The sequence below is a fragment of the Erpetoichthys calabaricus genome, chromosome 3 (genome assembly GCF_900747795.2).
Source record: "Erpetoichthys calabaricus chromosome 3, fErpCal1.3, whole genome shotgun sequence".
Classification (NCBI taxonomy): Eukaryota; Metazoa; Chordata; class Cladistia; order Polypteriformes; family Polypteridae; genus Erpetoichthys; species Erpetoichthys calabaricus.
The window spans coordinates 284,221,224-284,239,291 of NC_041396.2; the positions used below are offsets into that span (position 1 = coordinate 284,221,224).

General features: G+C 38.2%; 1 protein-coding gene across 1 annotated transcript in view; it reads right to left on the reverse strand.

Annotated features, from left to right (window-relative positions):
- Positions 1 to 5,306: 5,306 nt before the first annotated feature.
- Positions 5,307 to 18,068, reverse strand: part of LOC127527127 (hepatic lectin-like) — a 35,063-nt gene continuing 22,301 nt past the window's right edge. Inside the window, exons 5-6 of the mRNA XM_051924776.1 lie at positions 12,199 to 12,305; positions 5,307 to 5,837 (exon numbers count right to left, since the gene is read on the reverse strand). Of these exons, the coding sequence (XP_051780736.1) occupies positions 5,678 to 5,837; positions 12,199 to 12,305 (267 nt within the window). The 3' untranslated portion in view covers positions 5,307 to 5,677. The remainder of the gene's footprint in view (positions 5,838 to 12,198; positions 12,306 to 18,068) is intronic.

The window sequence follows — 18,068 nt, forward strand, 5'->3', positions numbered from 1 at the left end:
CCGTTACAGCCGATGCTTCCGGCTCGCAATGAGTAGATGAATGCGCAGACTGCAAGGCCATCTCAAGTTTCAAGTGATCTTCTGGAATCAGCAAGCTATCGTGACCTGCATAACTTGCACCTTCACTCCCATTTTCAGTCTCGACTGAAGATAATGCAGTGGAGCGGGGTTATGGGAAGTCTGTGCTTTCGCCTGCCTGTTCCAGGTCAGTCTCTGAAAGTCTGTACCTTGCACTTGGGCTTGATGCCTGTCTAGACTTGGGTGTAGTTTTAAGTTTCTTTTCCATTTCTTTCTGATCCCCTTTCTTGTTACTCATGTGTATATACTGTTGTAGAAACTCCTCGGGTTGGGTAAATACAGGATACCTCGGGATAATAAGAAATAAGAGAAAAAATGAAGCTGCTGCAACAGAGCTCCGCTTCAGATGTCCATCTCCTGTAACGGACAAGACCAAAAAGTGAGATATTTTCTTCCATTCAGCAATGTGGCATGAGGGGATTCGAACCCAGATCCCTGCGATAATTTCTGGTAGATCGTCTCTCAAAAATCGCAGCTATAACTCGACTAATACGCACAATCCTTGGCGCAGTGATAAGAACTGCTGACTTGTAATCCAGAGGTTGTGAGTTCGAAACCAGCTCTCCGCAAATTTATACTTTTGAGTAGTGAGCTGCTCTTATTGTTAATATTTAACAATAAAAACATACATTTGATATGTGTCTATAACAGTTGGTGTACATTTATAGTACTTGTAAAAGTTAGCGTTTTTTTTTTGTTTTTTTTTACTTTTATTCTCTCAGTCACAATCACAATACAACATCCACACCACACCACCCCAGACCTGACACTGTTACTTTTTATCTGAAACTGGGAATAACTGTAGATGTGAATGGCGTTTTGAGATAATGGAACTGGAAATTCTCTGATCTGAAGGGATAAAAGCTGACACACAAACGCTGGTGAATCTGCCTTCTTCATATCTCACCATCACTTTAATTTTTTTTATTCAGTTTTATTGAGTGTTCCTGCTTACGCTGAATTAGTATGCACCTTACGGTCCATGATGTCAAAGCCGCACTGACATAAAAACAGAGACATAGGTATATGTGATATTTGGAATAACTCATTTTATGACCTGTATTGTACATTTCGGAAAACATTGTGGCACTGATGCAACATTATTCATATTATTCATATTCATTCGCATACCTTCTTGCGGTTGTAATCAGTGACTGCGTTTTTTTTTTTATCCTGATCTTGCCCAGTCTGCACATTTTGGTGCATGGTGGTGTTTCTTTTGTACTCCAGGACATGCAGAGGAAAGAATAGTACAGAGAGGTCAGTTCCACACTATATGCAGTTATCAAATTCAAATGTTAACAGTTCCCACACACCCAAGGACCGTCCTTCCTACATTTACGACACGTGTGCCTGTTGCAATGTACACACTTCTCTATGCTGTGTTTCCTATTACACTGAAGTGGCACCTGACTCTGACTGACTGAATTTGCTTTCCTGGAGGAAGCAGCGGTCTTGGAACAGAAGCTTGTCGATGTTGCATCCTCTTTTTCCATCGCCTTTTCTTGTAAGAAGGGATTATGAAGTTCCTCTGTAAGGTGAACAAAGAACACTCTTCTTTTCTCACTGGCTTCCATGCATGCCTTGTACAGTACATTGATCACCGCCAAGTCAAGCTTGTTATAGCACAAGCAACTGGCCACCCACGTGCTCCTGCTCACACTGAATAAGCTCACGCCTTCTGGTGCATGATGTCAACGCAGCACGGGGGAAAAAAGAAAAACAAATATATGTGACATTTTGAAGAAATCATTGTATGACCTGAATAGTACCAATCAGAAAACATCATTGCACTAATGCAATATTATTTGAAAATGAACTTGCTTATTATTATTATTATTATTATTTTGACCTCACGACCTCTGGATTATACCTCAGCACTTCTTACCGCTGCACCACGGAAGCTGTCGTATTGTACTTGCACCTTTTGTGAAAGTGTTTATTAGATATTTGACTATCAGCCTTCATACATTATACAGTTTAAGTCTACATTTTGTCACTTATTACTAAAACATGAAAAATGTTTCTGTTTTAACGAAATGTTTACATAGATTGTTGCAGACACGGAACACATATGAAATTATTTCCCCTATACAACTCTAGGTAACTCACTCCCAGATAATCAGGGCTGGAACTGGGAGAACTTCTTGCCCGTTCTGCGGCGGTGGGGGGTGATGGTATAGCAGGCTGCTTGCTGCTTGGACTTATCGACACATTTACAAGACAAAAGACGCTGACGGAGAGGTGCAAAGGAATTTAAGGTGGGCCTGGTTTACAAGTTTTTTTGTAGGCTCTGGTAATTCTAGTGTTAAGAAAGCCCTAACGTTCAGTAAATTGCTTAAATTAAAATTAGACTGTACTTTTCAGTGATGCTTAGTGATCTTAAACAGTGGCTGCAGGCTGTGTGATGAGAAATGCAGGTAGGTGTGCTCTGATATTATTTTCCAGATTTCTGGAATTATGGAATAGTACAGAGATATACAGTACATTCATATATTTTGAATTCCTTCTTTATGGATTCTGCTAAAAATGTTCTTGTCTTGAAGTAAGTGAAATTCTAGTCTGTTTGAACAACTTTTGCAAAGTGTAGCTACAATGTACTGATGCTTGTTAAGGTGCTTGCTCTTGTCTCATACCAGATAGCTTTGGGCGAGAATCCAGCTTCTCATAATTGCAATAAATGAATGCAAAAAACTAATGGTTGGATGTAACATATGGTATCTCTAGTAATTAGTCTAATTCTCATCATACAACACTTTGCTCTTCACCAAGGTGCTCTTCCTTAAGAATAGGTTAGGGTTGAGATCATGGTACCATTTTGGAACAAAATTAATGTATCCATCCTTTAATCTTCTAATATAATTCAAGGCGGAATGGATGCAATTCATCTTGCAGCACCTTAAAGGTGCAAGGAATGGACCAACAGTGGACTGGGACTGTAGTCCTTAATACCATTTACCAATTAACTCAGTTTATTTATATTTAGGATGTGGAAGCAAAACTAAAACACTTGAAGAAAACTCCACACCAAGGTTATTATAGTTAACGAAAACTAAAATCAAAACTGAAACTACTATTAAAAAAACATTTTCGTAAACTGAAATAAAATAATTAACAAAACCGGAATGAGAAACTAAAACTAAACGAAACTATTAAAGTAGCTGGAAAGACTAACTGAAATAACTAAAAATATTTTAGTAAATTATTATTTTTTCGTTTTTGAATGAATATTCTTGCCGTTAGTCTTTAACCCTTGTAAGTTTTAACTCTAAAACAGAAAGTCATCCACCACGAGCTGCCCGCATATATTCATCCAATGAACGGCGACTGGTGACAGAGAGCGGCTGTTCACACAGCATTTGCAGTGACAGAGCAAGCTGAGTGCGGGTGTGTAAAGCATGAGAAATAGAAAGCGATTTGCGTGCCGCCTTTCTTTGTGCTTGTTGTATATCAAGATGTAATTCAAACGGCTGAAATCAGAATGTGCTGGTCAACAAAACGTTTACCATATGGACAGAAAAATCACGAATGAGTAACGTTTCAGTTTATTTCTCAGGTGTCTGCTTTTTGTTAACAGCAATTCACCTGCCACTTTGCACAGGAATAATCATTTTTACTTTCTCATATACGAAGTATAGTAATCATGAAAAAATTCGACCTCGATATTTTGATGAATCTTGACATTATAGACTAACCAGTGTCCAACAATACTGTTTTTTGGAATTGTGTGTGTACGCGCGCGCGTGTGTCTTGTGTGTGTATAAACACGATAACTCAAAAACGCAACTAGATAGATGAAATTCGGCATGTGGTTGTTACACCACAATTATAGATCTGTATTAACTTTTGGGCCAAATCCATCACCCGGAAGTGGTACTTTACCTGAACACAGACTCTGCAGCTGTATAAATAAAAAAAAATGGAGTATGATTTTTTTCAACTTTACTTTTATAATAATTGTTCAATATATGATTAGATTTGTTGTTGATGGTTCCTTAATGTACATAATATAAAAATATAATCATTGCCTTGCAGTTTACACCTCAAATATCCATCCCCATATCTGAGTATACACGAACGTCGAGGGGAGAGCACTCCCGGTTTTTGAAAATAAAACGTCACTGATCGAGAGACTGACTAGGTCATCATACAAGATCAGCATATTGTTGCTGACCAATCACTTTTGCTTTAAAAACATAGCTTAACAACGAAGCGATACAAACAAAGGTAGAGAGTCTGTCAAGTGATGAAAAACTAAACATACTAATGGGTTTTTGTATTTATTCCATATTTATTAAATTTATCTTTTTTAGTTCATATTCACAACTCAAAATACCTGATATTGTGAACGTAATCCATTAGCAGAATTATATTTTAAAATATTTGTCTTCCTTTTTTCAATGTTTTTCTCTCTCAAAATAGATAGTTGAAATATCATATTCTTTTTGTTCTTAACATCAGCCTTATCATACATATTGCATACCAGGGATTTATCCTGCCTTCAATCCAAACCTGCTGCGGTAGGCTCCAGGTATCCTGCAATCCTACTGTGGATAAACAGGTTTAGGTAATGTATATGTTGTTCTTAATCTCAGACGCTGTCTCTGTTGTTTTGTCTGTCCGTACTCCTATTACCTTCTCTTGCTCTGCTCATTATGGGTTTACTGTCCTTTATGGTGGTCTATTCAAGACTCACCACCTCTAACCTTGACACTATGCTTGTTGTTCTTCGTTTCCCTCAATACAGCTATGTGGGGTATGCACACTCATTCAAGTCTAAGAGCCCTGTTCTTCCTAAGCCCCTATGATGTTCATGAGAAAATATTTTAAAAATTATAAAATTGTGTAAAATTGTTCATATTCAGTATCTAGTTTTGATTATGCTTGTTTTTATCAGACAAAAACAAAACCAGATAGTAAACTAGGCAGTGTAGTAAGCTTCCACTAGCATTAAATTCATATCCAAATCTGTTAAGTGTACAGTTCTGTCTGATTGTGACACAAAACTAACTCCGTAGGCGCTCCATGCCATAATTACTAAAACTAAAACTGAAACTAATATATATAAAAATAAAATAGAAATGTCTTTGTGAAATAAAAACTAAACTAAAACTAAAAATACACGACGAAGGAAAACTAAAACTAAACTGAATTTCCAAGTAAGGTCAGAAAAAATATAGAAATAAAAACTAATACAAAAAGGCAAAACTATAATAACCTTGCTCCACACAGACACAGACTGGGCCAGAATTCCAAACCAAGTCTATGGAGATGTACAGGAGAGGTGCTAACCACTGTTGCTCCACCATACCACCTAAACAAAGTTGATAAAAATGCATTAGGGTATTCTATTACTCTTCTGCTGGAAACACTGCAAAAAGTGATCTATCATGTCTTAAAATTCAATAACAAAGAAGTTAAAAATCCACATGCAGACTTTGTTATGGTGCAGTGGTAACAATAAACCTAGAGTATATAACAGCATAAGAAGATTGCCAAATCAGAGAAGACCACTTAGCCCATCAAGATCATGTGATTAAACCTAAACAGAAATAGATTGAGAAGTTAATGTGATGGTGAGCATCTGCTTAAACACAACTTAAAAAATTATATTTTTCTCACAAATTCTTTGCATGCTGATATCACAATGTATATCATGCCAGGTGTTGAGCGGGTGTACCCAAGGTCTTAAATGAACACAGTCCTCTCCAGTTGGATTAATGACTTTCCAATCATCAGGCTGTCCTTCCGTCCAATAGCTGAATTAAAAAAAAAAAACCTGATGATGTTAACATTGAAGCCAATACCTGATTATCTGTTTATCTTTCTTCATTTTATTCTCATATGCAAAAATGTATAATAACTTATAGTATAATTGAATTAAAACATAAAGTGGCATGCAAGAAAGCACAACCTACTCAAGTGACTTGCAAACAAATCCTCTACTCCTACTTTAATGCAGGATCGAGGAAATGAAGTGAGCAGAGGAAGCGGTTGAAAGACACCTTGAAGGCCTATGTTACCAAAGAAGTTAAATATCAATGTTGGTTAGGAAACCCCATATGGTTCTTATTAGGCAGGCAAAAAAGAGCTATGCAAGTCATTGGAGAAGAATATAGACTGAGAAACTGTCCATAAATAGAATCTGCTGTTCCCACTAAGCTAAATTAACAGAAGAAATTATTAATAGAAACATTGAGCAACGCATGAGAAGAACAGGAGTTTTACAGAACAGTCAGCATGAGTTCAGATGAGAAAGGTCGTGTTTTACTGACATGCTGGAAGTGGAGCAGATGATATTTATCTGACTTTCAGAAAGCATTTGATGAGGTGCCACATGAGAGGTTGGGCATCAAACTAAAAGAAGTGGGAGTTCAGGGTGTTGTGTGTAGATGGGTGCAAAATCGACTCTGACACAAGAAGCAGAGGGTGATGGTGCGAGGAACCCCAGCAGAATTGGCTGATGTTAAGAGTGGTGTCCAGCAGGGGTTAGTGTTAGGGCCGCTACTATTTTTAATATACTATATAAATGATTTGAGTAGGAATGTAAGTAACAAGCTAGTTAAATTTGCAGATGATACCAAGATGCAGTGCATCCGGAAAGTATTCACAGCGCATCACTTTTTCCACATTTTGTTATGTTGCAGCCTTATTCCAAAATGGATTAAATTCATTTTTTCCTCAGAATTCTACACACAACACCCCATAATGACAACGTGAAAAAAGTTTACTTGAGGTTTTTGCAAATTTATTAAAAGTAAAAATCCCGAGAAATCCCATGTACATAATTACACAGCCTTTGCTCAATACTTTGTCGATGCACCTTTGACAGCAATTACAGCCTCAAGTCTTTTTGAATATGATGCCACAAGCTTGGCACAACTATCCTTGGCCAGTTTCGCCCATTCCTCTTTGCAGCACCTGTCAAGCTCCATCAGGTTGGATGGGAAGCATCAGTGCACAGCCATTTTAAGATCTCTCCAGAGATTCAAGAGTGCTCTGGAGCAGGTTTTCATCCAGGATGCCTCTGTACATTGCTGCAGTCATCTTTCCATTTATCCTGACTAGTCTCCCATCCCCACAGCATGATGCTGCCACCACCATGCTTCACTGTAGGGATGGTATTGGACTGGTGATGAGCGGTGCCTGGTTTCCTCCAAACGTGATGCCTGGCATTCACAGCAAAGAGTTCAATGTTTGTCTCATAAGACCAGAGAATTTTCTTTCTCATGGTCTGAGAGTCCTTCAGGTGCCTTTGGGCAAACTCCAGGTGGGCTGCCGTGTGCCTTTTACTAAGGAGTGGCTTCCATCTGGCCACTCTACCATACAGGCCTGATTGGTGGATAGCTGCAGAGATGGTTGTCCTTCTGGAAGGTTCTCCTCTCTCCACAGAGGACCTCTGGAGCTCTGACAGAGTGACCATCGGGTTCTTGGACACCTCCCTGACTAAGGCCCTTCTCCCCCGATTGCTCAGTTTAGATGGTCGGCCAGCTCTAGGAAGAGTCCTGGTGGTTTTGAACTTCTTCCACTTACGGATGATGGAGGCCACTGTGCTCATTGGGACCTTCAAAGCAGCAGAAATTTTTCTGTAACCTTCCCCAGATTTGTGCCTGGAGACAATCCTGTCTCAGAGGTCTACAGACAATTCCTTTGACTTCATGCTTGGTTTGTGCTCTGACCTGAACTGTCAACTGTGGGACCTTACATAGACAGGTGTGTGCCTTTCCAAATCATGTCCAGTCAACTGAATTTACCACAGGTGGACTCCAATTAAGCTGCAGAAAAATTTCAAGGATGATCAGGGGAAACAGGATGCACCTGAGCTCAATTTTGAGCTTCATGGCAAAGGCTGTGAATACTTATGTACATGTGCTTTCTCAATTTTTTTATTTTTAATAAATTTGCAAAAATCTCAAGTAAACTTTTTTCACGTTGTCATTATGGGGTGTTGTGTGTAGAATTCTGAGGAAAAAAATGGATTTAATCCATTTTGGAATAAGGCTGGAACATAACAAAATGTGGAAAAAGTGATGCGCTGTGGAATACTTTCCGGATGCACTGTAGGTGGACTATCAGATAATCTAGAATCTGTGGAATTATGGGGGTCCCTCCATTGAATCAGAGGGACTTTGACAGTATACAGGCTTAGGCAGATTTGTGGCAGATGAAATTTAATGCAAGTTAATGTAAAGTATTACACATAGGAAGTTAAAGTTTTAAGTTTGAATACACAAACAGTGGGGAGGGGTGCTCTGAAAAGTACACCTTCTGAGAATGAGGTTCTGCTCAGATTTTATAACGTGCTGGTGAGTACTGTGTAAAGATTTGGTTTCCAGGCTGATTGTCTGTTGTGGTTGGTATTATCATGCACAGGTTTACTCCAGACATCGTGTGATGGCTAGTGAGACACAGATTAAGGATGTGCATAGCATGCAAACAAGTGACAAGAACTGAACAAAAGCTATTGGTGTAAATTTAACTTGCATGTTCTGAGGGATAAATTTAATCTTCCCAGTTTAGGGTCACAGGGAACCGGTGATTAATCTAGCAGCACAGGGCATAAAACAAGGTGCAACTTGATGCCGGTAACATCGGGGAGATGTTTGCAGGGGTAGATTAAGAAAACATATAGCTTACAGTAAAGTGACTATAACTGAACTAAAGATATAGGCAACATTTAATTTTAATCAGATTGAAGTTCTTTTGTATATATGTCTTAACTAGTGCTTGAAGTGGGCCTGTTCTCGCCAGTACTTTACATCTCTTTTTTTGCTTTTGATTACTGGCACTATTGGACACTGAATACTGGCAGTGCTTTCTAGCATATGTTGTGGCAGAAACACGCTGCTCAAAGAAGGCACTCGGAGACCTCAAGATGTGCAGGCAGAATCAAGCTTTATTGCGTGATGTACACACAGCCTCAGTTCAGATGAACTGAGCACCCAGCAATGGGGCCATCTTACTTTTATTTACGGTTTTTATCAAGAGTTCACACCTATCTGACTCCAAGCTTCCCGTTACCTTGGTCCTGCCTCTAATTAGTTCCACCAATATTTCCCAGCCTAATGAGCATAGCACTCTATTTCTTATCCATCATGGCCACTTGACAGGCCTTCTGCCCACTTGAACCCTTCCTGTTCTTGCCACCATTATCTTTAGTCCTCAGCTTATATTCACCAACTGGAGAGAAAGGGGGGTTCTGCCTGTCAGCCTCTCTCTACATACCTGACCTTGACTCATGAAATATCAGTGGTTTCCAGCTTGCTAAAAAAAATAAAAAATATACAGGCCCAGGTCTTTTCGTGATTTAACCCTTGTTATACTAATGTGCACTATGATATAATGTTTATTTTAATACATGATCATGATTCTCTTTGTGTATACAGTATGCAAATCATTAACTTTAAGAATATACTTTTCTATACAGACTGGCTTTCATCATGATTATTTATTGTGCGCCATCAACCTAAGAGGACTCAGATTCTTCAACCGTGGAGCCTGAATTTCTAATAAGGAAGCCACAAAAGTTATGTTGTGACACTCAAAGCTACTGCTTCCATGCAACTTGCTGTTTATTTTAATACAATAGTGTAACGCATAAGGTACTGTCACATATGTATAGCCACTTCCAGCACTGGTTTTAACTTAGACAGAGTGGGAGCGCAGTGCTTGCATTCCTGACTCACTGGGCCAGGGTCTGTAAGGGCTTTGCACGTTGTCCCCATCTATGTCACTTCACTGCATGATACATGCATGCTTCAACTCTCCCACCACACATGTTCCCAATGTTTCAGCAGCATCAGGCAAGATCATTGAATACTGCAAATTTATCAAAAATATTACTCAATTGACAAAAAAAAACATTCAATTCCTCATGTGCTGTGAAATAAATAACACCCGTCACTTTTTTCCATCCCAAACCACTTTCTGCTGCGCAACCAGATCACAATGTTTTCAAAATATCTGTAAAAAATAACTAGATTAAACTTAAAATGACACTTTATATGTAGGCCTCTGTTAGTGGATTTCATGCAGCACTACTTTAGGACTGGCTGTGCGATTAAACCCTGCTAAGGAGAGACCATGTTTGCTTTGTGCCGTACTTCCAGTGCTGCTGTGCTAATCACTGCCTCCCTGTGACCCTAAACAGTACAGATTAAATTTGAACCTAAGCAGAGTCGGGATTAAATGTATACCTGAATTTTGTTTAGTTCTTGTTTCTTAATTATGTGAAATGCACATCCATAATCAATCTCTCATTAATTATCACAACTATTCAGAGCACATGCATGCACGATAATACCAACCATTTCAGACAATATCTATCGTAAAATAAAGCAGTACTTTCTGCTAATTTTTTTTTTATTTTTGGAGAGGTAGGATATAAGTTTCCATAATTAAATTACATTAGTTTTACATTACATAGATTACATAAACGTTATTAATCTGATACAGACTTTCAGATACAACAGCAAAAACATGAAAAACAAAGATACAGACTCACAAGAGAGGTAATCCATCCAATCAGTCAATAGATAAACAAATAAATAAATAAACTTAATGGTTACATTGGGAGGAAGCACTGAATTCCCTGATAGCAGTGGGCAGAAAAGACCTTCAGTGGCACATCTTAGCACACTGTAGTGGAATGAGCCTATGGCATTCAATTCAATTTTGCCACCATCCTCTTTTCCACAACAGCTTCCAGTGTGACCAGGACTCACCCAGTGATGGAGCAGACTTTCCAGATAAGTTTATTCAGGTATTGTGCTTCTTTTGATCTCAGTTTGCTTCCTCAGGAGAATACAGTGTAGAACACCACTATTATGGACTGGTAGAACATTTACAGCAGCTTGTTGCACGTATCAAAAGACTCGAGTTTCCTTAGGATGTCAAGTCTGCTCTGGCCCTTCTTGTACAGTGCCACTGTGTTGTCAGACCAGTCCAGTCTGTTGTTTGTGTTGACCTCCAGGTACGTGTAGCTCTGCACCACTTCCATGTCCTCCCCCTAAATGGTGACTGGTCTCAGAGGCTCCTTGTCATTCCAGATGTCTACCACCAGCTCTTTTGTTTTGCTGATGTCAAGTTGCAGGTTGTTGTCCCTGAACCACAAGACAAAGTCTTCCACAACCTTTCTGTACTCTGACTCATGTCCATTATTAATGTTGCCTGTGATGGATGAGCCATCTGAAATTTTCTGTAGATGGCAAATGCTGGTATTGTGATGGAGGTCTGGTGTGTTAAGGGTGAATAGGATGGGAGACAAGACAGTTCCCTGATATTCCTCTCCTTATATATAAGCAGAGAGTTTTTCTTTATTTTGTTGTTGTGAACACTGTATTGTAACTTGGTAATTGTTCTGATCTGCTTAATTTAGACCAAGGTTGCAGGATGGTGGGCTTGTTGGGTGGCTGTTGTCTATCCCAGCTAGGAGCAAACCCTGGACAGGGTGCCAGTCACTCACAAGGCAAACACAAATACTTTAACCTGTGGGTGCTCCGGAAGAAATCCATGCAGACACAGAGCGAACATGCAAAAGGGCGGATCCAGGACATGAACCTTGGTGTCCACACTACAAGGCACCAGCGCTACCACCATTGGAACAAGGTGTGAGACAAAATAAAATGCACAAAAATGAGGATCAGTTGTTACTTTTGGCCTTACAAAGTTATTGCAAAGAAGAATGACAACAGGGCTTTTTGAGAAATGGTTTAATTGCGAAGCAGTTGCTAGAATGAGGTGGAAAAAGGAAAATTTCAAAATTCAGTATCATTCTTAATCCAAATAAGGGTAGCAGGAGCTGGGTGCAAGGTAGGAATCACCATTGTATAAGATGCCAGACCACCACAGGGCCAACATAAAAACACCATGCTTTGGTTAATTTACAGGCACCAATAACTTAACCTGCATGTCTTCATGGATGTAGGAGGAAGAGCCTGAGTAAAACCCACACAAACAAAGGGAGAACTTGCAAACTCCACACAGCAAAACTCAAACCCAGGGCACCTCAACAATATTAACCACTGAGCAATCATACGGCGTACACTTCTATACACAGCTATGAAACTAACAAAAGGAATAACAGCAAAAAAAAACAAAACAAAAAAAGTAAAATAGTACCTCCTTGTGGGAGTTGTTTCATCTACCCAAAGAAACGTTCCTTCTTGTTTTAAATCAGAGAGACCAATCCAAGCCTGAGAGTTGTTGACATGTTTATTCAAAAACACCTAGACATAAGTAAAGAAAAAATTAATAATGTCAAGGAGACTAAAAATTATCCATTTGTTTTATGAAGTTGCTTTTTTATTTTAGTACAAGATCACTGGAGCCTAAGCCTTTCTTGGCAGCTTTAGGAATGAGGCAGAAACCAAAACTGTACACTTAGACAGTGTTATGATATGCTATTTCTCAATACTACATTTTTTTGCATGGATTTTAAAAAGAGATTTAAAAAGAGAACAAGAATTTGCTACTCTTATCATCTCTCTCTCTAGAATGAATCTTTAAATAAGTCACTTTTATGATTTTTAAATTTGGGTTGTTATCACAACACTATTATATTTTCCTTGGAAAGCATCATTTTGATTTCAAAGAGGGTGTGGCTTCAAGTGGGGTGTGGCTTCCAAAAACTGCAATGGTATAAAAGCCAGTGACACATTACTGTATCTTCATTTTAGATTTTGGAAATTGTAAATCAAATTTCGCAAAAGCTCTTGTTATTGAATTCTTAGTAATAGACATTCTTCTTCATTTTTGAGTTTGCCTCCAGTTTACTGAATTTGTTTTGGGGCTAGTTCTAACTTTTGCCCTTTTTTAATATGTACTTCACCTGGTACATACCTTTTTACTGCTTCAACCCTTTGAAACCAGAATCTAGGATCAATTGATATAATGAACTCCAAGATGAAGTGTGTCTTTGAAGATCTCAGGAAAAAGAGAAAGAGCAGCTTGACACTATCTGGATTTCACAGCGTCATTCTAGCAAATGGTAAATGAGTTTAGTCGTTTTCTGGTAACAGCTGTTGGGGCAAAGAGTAATGCAGCAGGCAGCTATTATTACTGTCAGTGTAGGCAAAGTTAAATAGCCCCAAATTCCACATATCTCATGTTTATCTGTGGATTAACAAGGTATTGTAGCTTGCTAAACCAGTGCCATTTAATCTACCACTCGTAGCTTCAGATGTAGATAGATAGATAGATAGATAGATAGATAGATAGATAGATAGATAGATAGATAGATAGATATTTGTCCCCAGAAGCTCAATAATTAATTAAGTAAGTAAGTAATTTCTAATATTATATAATGACAAACAGCAAACCCCTCTTAAGCATACAATGGAATGACTGAACTGAAGAAAACTTAAAAGAAAGAAAACATCTGACTCAGCAGTCCCAGTTCCAGTGAGGTATTATACAGGCATATTGCTGTTGTATAAAGGAGCCCACAGCATTTCTTGACACACTTCTGCTGAATGATTTGTTGGCTAAAAGTCCTCAGGGTTAGGGCACGTTTATACTTCATGCTCAGAACGCGTACACGCACGCATCATGGCTGCCACGCGTTCCCAGCATTCAGCAGTTGGGGGGGTGCAGTGTGATAAAAGTTGGAATGTGACGTCAGAGTCTCTGTTTACTATCTACATGTGACAGAAAGCCGCTATGCGGATCCTACGGGATTGATGTGCACGCTTTGATGTTTGATGAATGGTTCGATGTGGTGAAGCAAAATGCTGACATACAGATACATTCATGCTGCTTTTATATTCAAGCATTGCATATTCCCGATCGTAATGACACAATACGTTTTAAAAGTCTCACATGCCATCTTTTGTGCTGTCTTTTTTATCTGGGGCTTCCTTCTGACCTGACAGGAGTGGCAAACAGCAATAGATCACCACACAGAACACATTTAATGTATGATATTCCAACTCTCTGCACATTTAGAATCTTTAGATTTATATTTGATATCACTTTCATGATGAAATGCATTAAAGTAGGTATGTTACATTTTACAGATAAATCGTTAATTTTGTTTAAATAATGAATACTGTTAATAATTACACACATGGGGTGACACGGTGGTGGAGCGGTAGCACTGCTGTCTCGCAGGGAGTCACGTCGCTGGTGTTCCCTGCCTGGAGTCTGCATGTTTTCCTGCTGGGTTTCCACAGTGTGCTCTGGTTTCCTTCCGAAGATATGCAGATTTGGTGACACTAAAATGATGCTAGTGTATGTGAGTGCTTGTATTCACCTTGTGATGAGCTGATGACCCATCTAGGGATTGTTTCTGCCTCGTCCCCAATGCTAGCTAGAATGGGCGCATCCCTGGATTGATGGATTTAATCATTAAACATCCTTTTTAGAGATATTTCAGCAAGGCGTCCTTAGAATTTAATGGATGTTTCAGGCAATTCACAACACAGTGAAGCCGAACCTGTTCTCACCGTGATGATATCTCGCACTGCCACCTGCTGGATTCCTCCAGATTTACATAAAGTACGTGCACAAGTATAAACAGTAAAATGGTTGCGTAGCAGGAGGAAGTATAAACCCGGCCTTAGTGTGTCATAGAGAGGATGTGCCTCATTGTTCATAATGGCACTCAGTTTTGTTTTAATTGTCTCATTTGCTATGCCCTCAAGGGGGTCCAGAGTGTGTCCCATAGCTGAGTTTGTTTTTTTAATTAACTTTTTGATTCAGTAGGCCTCTCTTGAAGTGATGTTAACAACACAGCACACCTCAGCATAGAACATTGTAATGACCATCACAGAGTTATAGAACATATAAAGGATGTATGCCTTGGATCAAGCCAAAGTAGCTTATATTGTCACACTCATAGATGATAAGCCACTAGAATGGATGTCCTCAAGATATGATGTTAATCGCCCCACTCATTAAACATCTTTATTAAAAAGATTTTTGACCTTCCTCTATATACCAAAAGTTGCTGTTACTTGTCCTTTGGAAGTCAGGCAGTAACATAAACATTTGAGAATATGAGCTATGTTATCATTTTTTAAATGATTGCAGCAATGTGAGATGGTAGGAAAGGACTCTTGTTTTATCATTCAAGAAAAGTCTCTCCACAGAAATAAAGAATGAACTGAATGGTTAAACTGAGACGTTTGAAGAAGTAATTGATTTAGCAGTAAAAATTGAAATTGTTATTAGAGAGCAAAAGATTTAAAGAAAATCAGAAAAGGGGTATACCATTAAGACATTTACTGAAAGTAAAGATATAATATAATCAATGGAGTTAGGTAAAACAAATCCCTAAATAATTTCACTGAATATTACAAAGTATTCATACTTTTATTCTGGGAATCTAGGACATATTGTACCCAATTGCATAAAAATAACAAAAATGCCAGGAAAGCAGAGTGTTTATCATATGTCAGGGCTGCTGGTATGGTGGGCACTTCTAGTCAAACTGTTTAAAAATTCAGTTTATTCCTATTGAACAACACCCTCTTCTGGCCATGACTGATTCAGGTACAGCCTAGAATTTCATCAGTTCGTCTCAAATCTGAACTATTATACTAAACCTAGAGTTTTGTCAGTAGATGATAGACCGTTATGCAATGGATTCTTAGACACAAATAAACATGATGTGCCAGTTCAAATAGGAGTTCTATATTTAGAAGTTGTTTCCTTTCTTCATCATTCAAAGTCCTCACCCTTATATCATTTTACACTTCTCATGACTAAAGAAACATTACTGCCTTTTTGACTGGGAAGCAAAACAGATTATAAAATGTTTAAGCAGTTATTATTTATATTTCTTGTTGTGCAGTGCAATTATTACCACCCCATTATGAAGCTTATGCTGGTGTTTTAAGCAAACAAATGTCTACTGAGTTACCACTCAAACATCCTAACAACTGTCCTATTGAATTACAACCATAAAAGTAAAATATGTGCTTTGTCGTATTCTGAAAGTCAAACAATGGACAATTACATATGAGAATTCTAGCTAATTGGTTCACTTAACATTTCAGTGGTCCACTTTTTGTTTTTTGGCAAAAAAGTTGGTGGTCTTCATCCCTGTATAGAGTATAGAAATTTTAAAAATTACTGTAAAAATGTTTATCCCCTTCTCAGCTCTTCCCTTCTAAATCAAGGAGGTGCAATATTTTTACTAAGCTCTACCTGTGTAATACTTTCAGGACCACTATGGGACATTACAAGTACAAAGTAATGACATATAGATTCCTGTAATAATTAAAAAATTTGTGAATAACATCTTGTGAAATTTATTAAGTTTCTGTGTGCTTGTTTACATTGATGATATTCTTATTTTTTTTCTAACAAGTTAGAAAGGTTCTTGAACAATTGTAGCACAGCAGTATCACATACACACAGAGTGCTTTACAGCATCGAGTGAAAATGTAATCCAATTCATCAAAGAAAATTATAACTGATAAAAAAAAAAGCTGACATCCAACAAGGAGAAGAAAATAACATCACTTGATGGCCAGCAGGTGGTGAAAGCCTGAACATGATGTCTTTACCTGCTAAGAATGCAGAGGTAACTTAGAGTTACTCGGGACAACATGCGTTAGGGACTTGATAGTGATTTCATAGATAATTCAACCATTTTTGATTTAGCATCAGTCTGTTTAGGCCCTACTGTAGTCAGTGCATGGCCAAAATCAGCAGCTCTAATTCAGCCGCAGGGTGAGAGGGTAACAGTGAGACAGGGGTCTAAGAAGTCAACATTTATTTCCTGGCACCCAGGTCACCAATATAAACCCAGAACAGGTACTCAGCACTCAGCAGCATATCTGCCAGGACTGAGAACAACAAAATCCTCATAACTGTCAACTCCATAGCGCAGAATGTTAGAATTCCAAACTATTTTAAATGAGCACTTAAAGTTAAATGTCTCCCAGAGGCAAAGGTATCTGACATTGAGGCTAAATTAGACTTTCTGGCTGACAATGAAGTAACTACTTTATTGATGCCTGTCAGAAGTAACAATATAATTTGGCAGCAGTTTGACTTTTTAAAGAGGAACTTCATGTCTTTATGCACCAAAGCTAAATGAAAGTGTTGTAATTTAATTGTGTCTGCTCCCTGACTAAAATTATATAGAGAGAATGTGATTTATAGCAGAATGTATTCTCTTCACTGCTGGTTAGAAACCTGGTGTGCAAATAAAATCATAGCCTTTGTGAAAAACTGGGATGATCTTTGGGAAAGACTTGATTTATTTAAGATGGATGGTCTTCATCCTAACAGAAGGGAATCATTTGCATCATCTCAAAATTTGAGAGCAAAATTGCCTGGCTGACTGATCAGAGCACAATCCAGGCTGCAGTCTTGTGATCTTAAATTGCAGGCTGTTGTTTATCCTACCTGTTACTATCCTGTAGCTGCTACCTAGAATTCCTGTTGTGGGGCATCTAATAAATTTATTATTGACACAAAATCTAAATCACTTGATGACCAAAAAAATCAAACGCATAATTAGGCCAAGAGTTAAAAACAGATCCTTTTTTAAGGGTACAAATATTAGTAATTTGATTCAAATTAAATACAAAAACAACACCAGTACAGAAACATCCTTGCAGTTTAAAATGCTGCTTCCTAAATATTCACTCTCTTACAAATAAAGTTGCCTTGTCAAATGATATAGCATTAAGTGCAAAATCTGATTGTATCTTCTCACCTAAACCTTACTTAGTAAATCTGACACTATTCCTTTAGCTGAGGCATCACCAAATGGTAACGCATTCCTTCATAAATCGAGAGATACTGGTCGAGAAGGTGGCCTTGGGATAATTCTTAGTGACAAACTATATTAAAACAAATTACAGCACAATTGTAAGTTTACAGACCATCAGGCCATATTTGATGTTCATGACTATATTTGGCAGCCTTTTATCCAATTCAGGGAAAAATTATGATCATGTACTGTTGACGGAGGACTTTAATATATACTTTGTTGTAGAAACTGACACTTTTATAATTTTTTTAAATTTATTTGT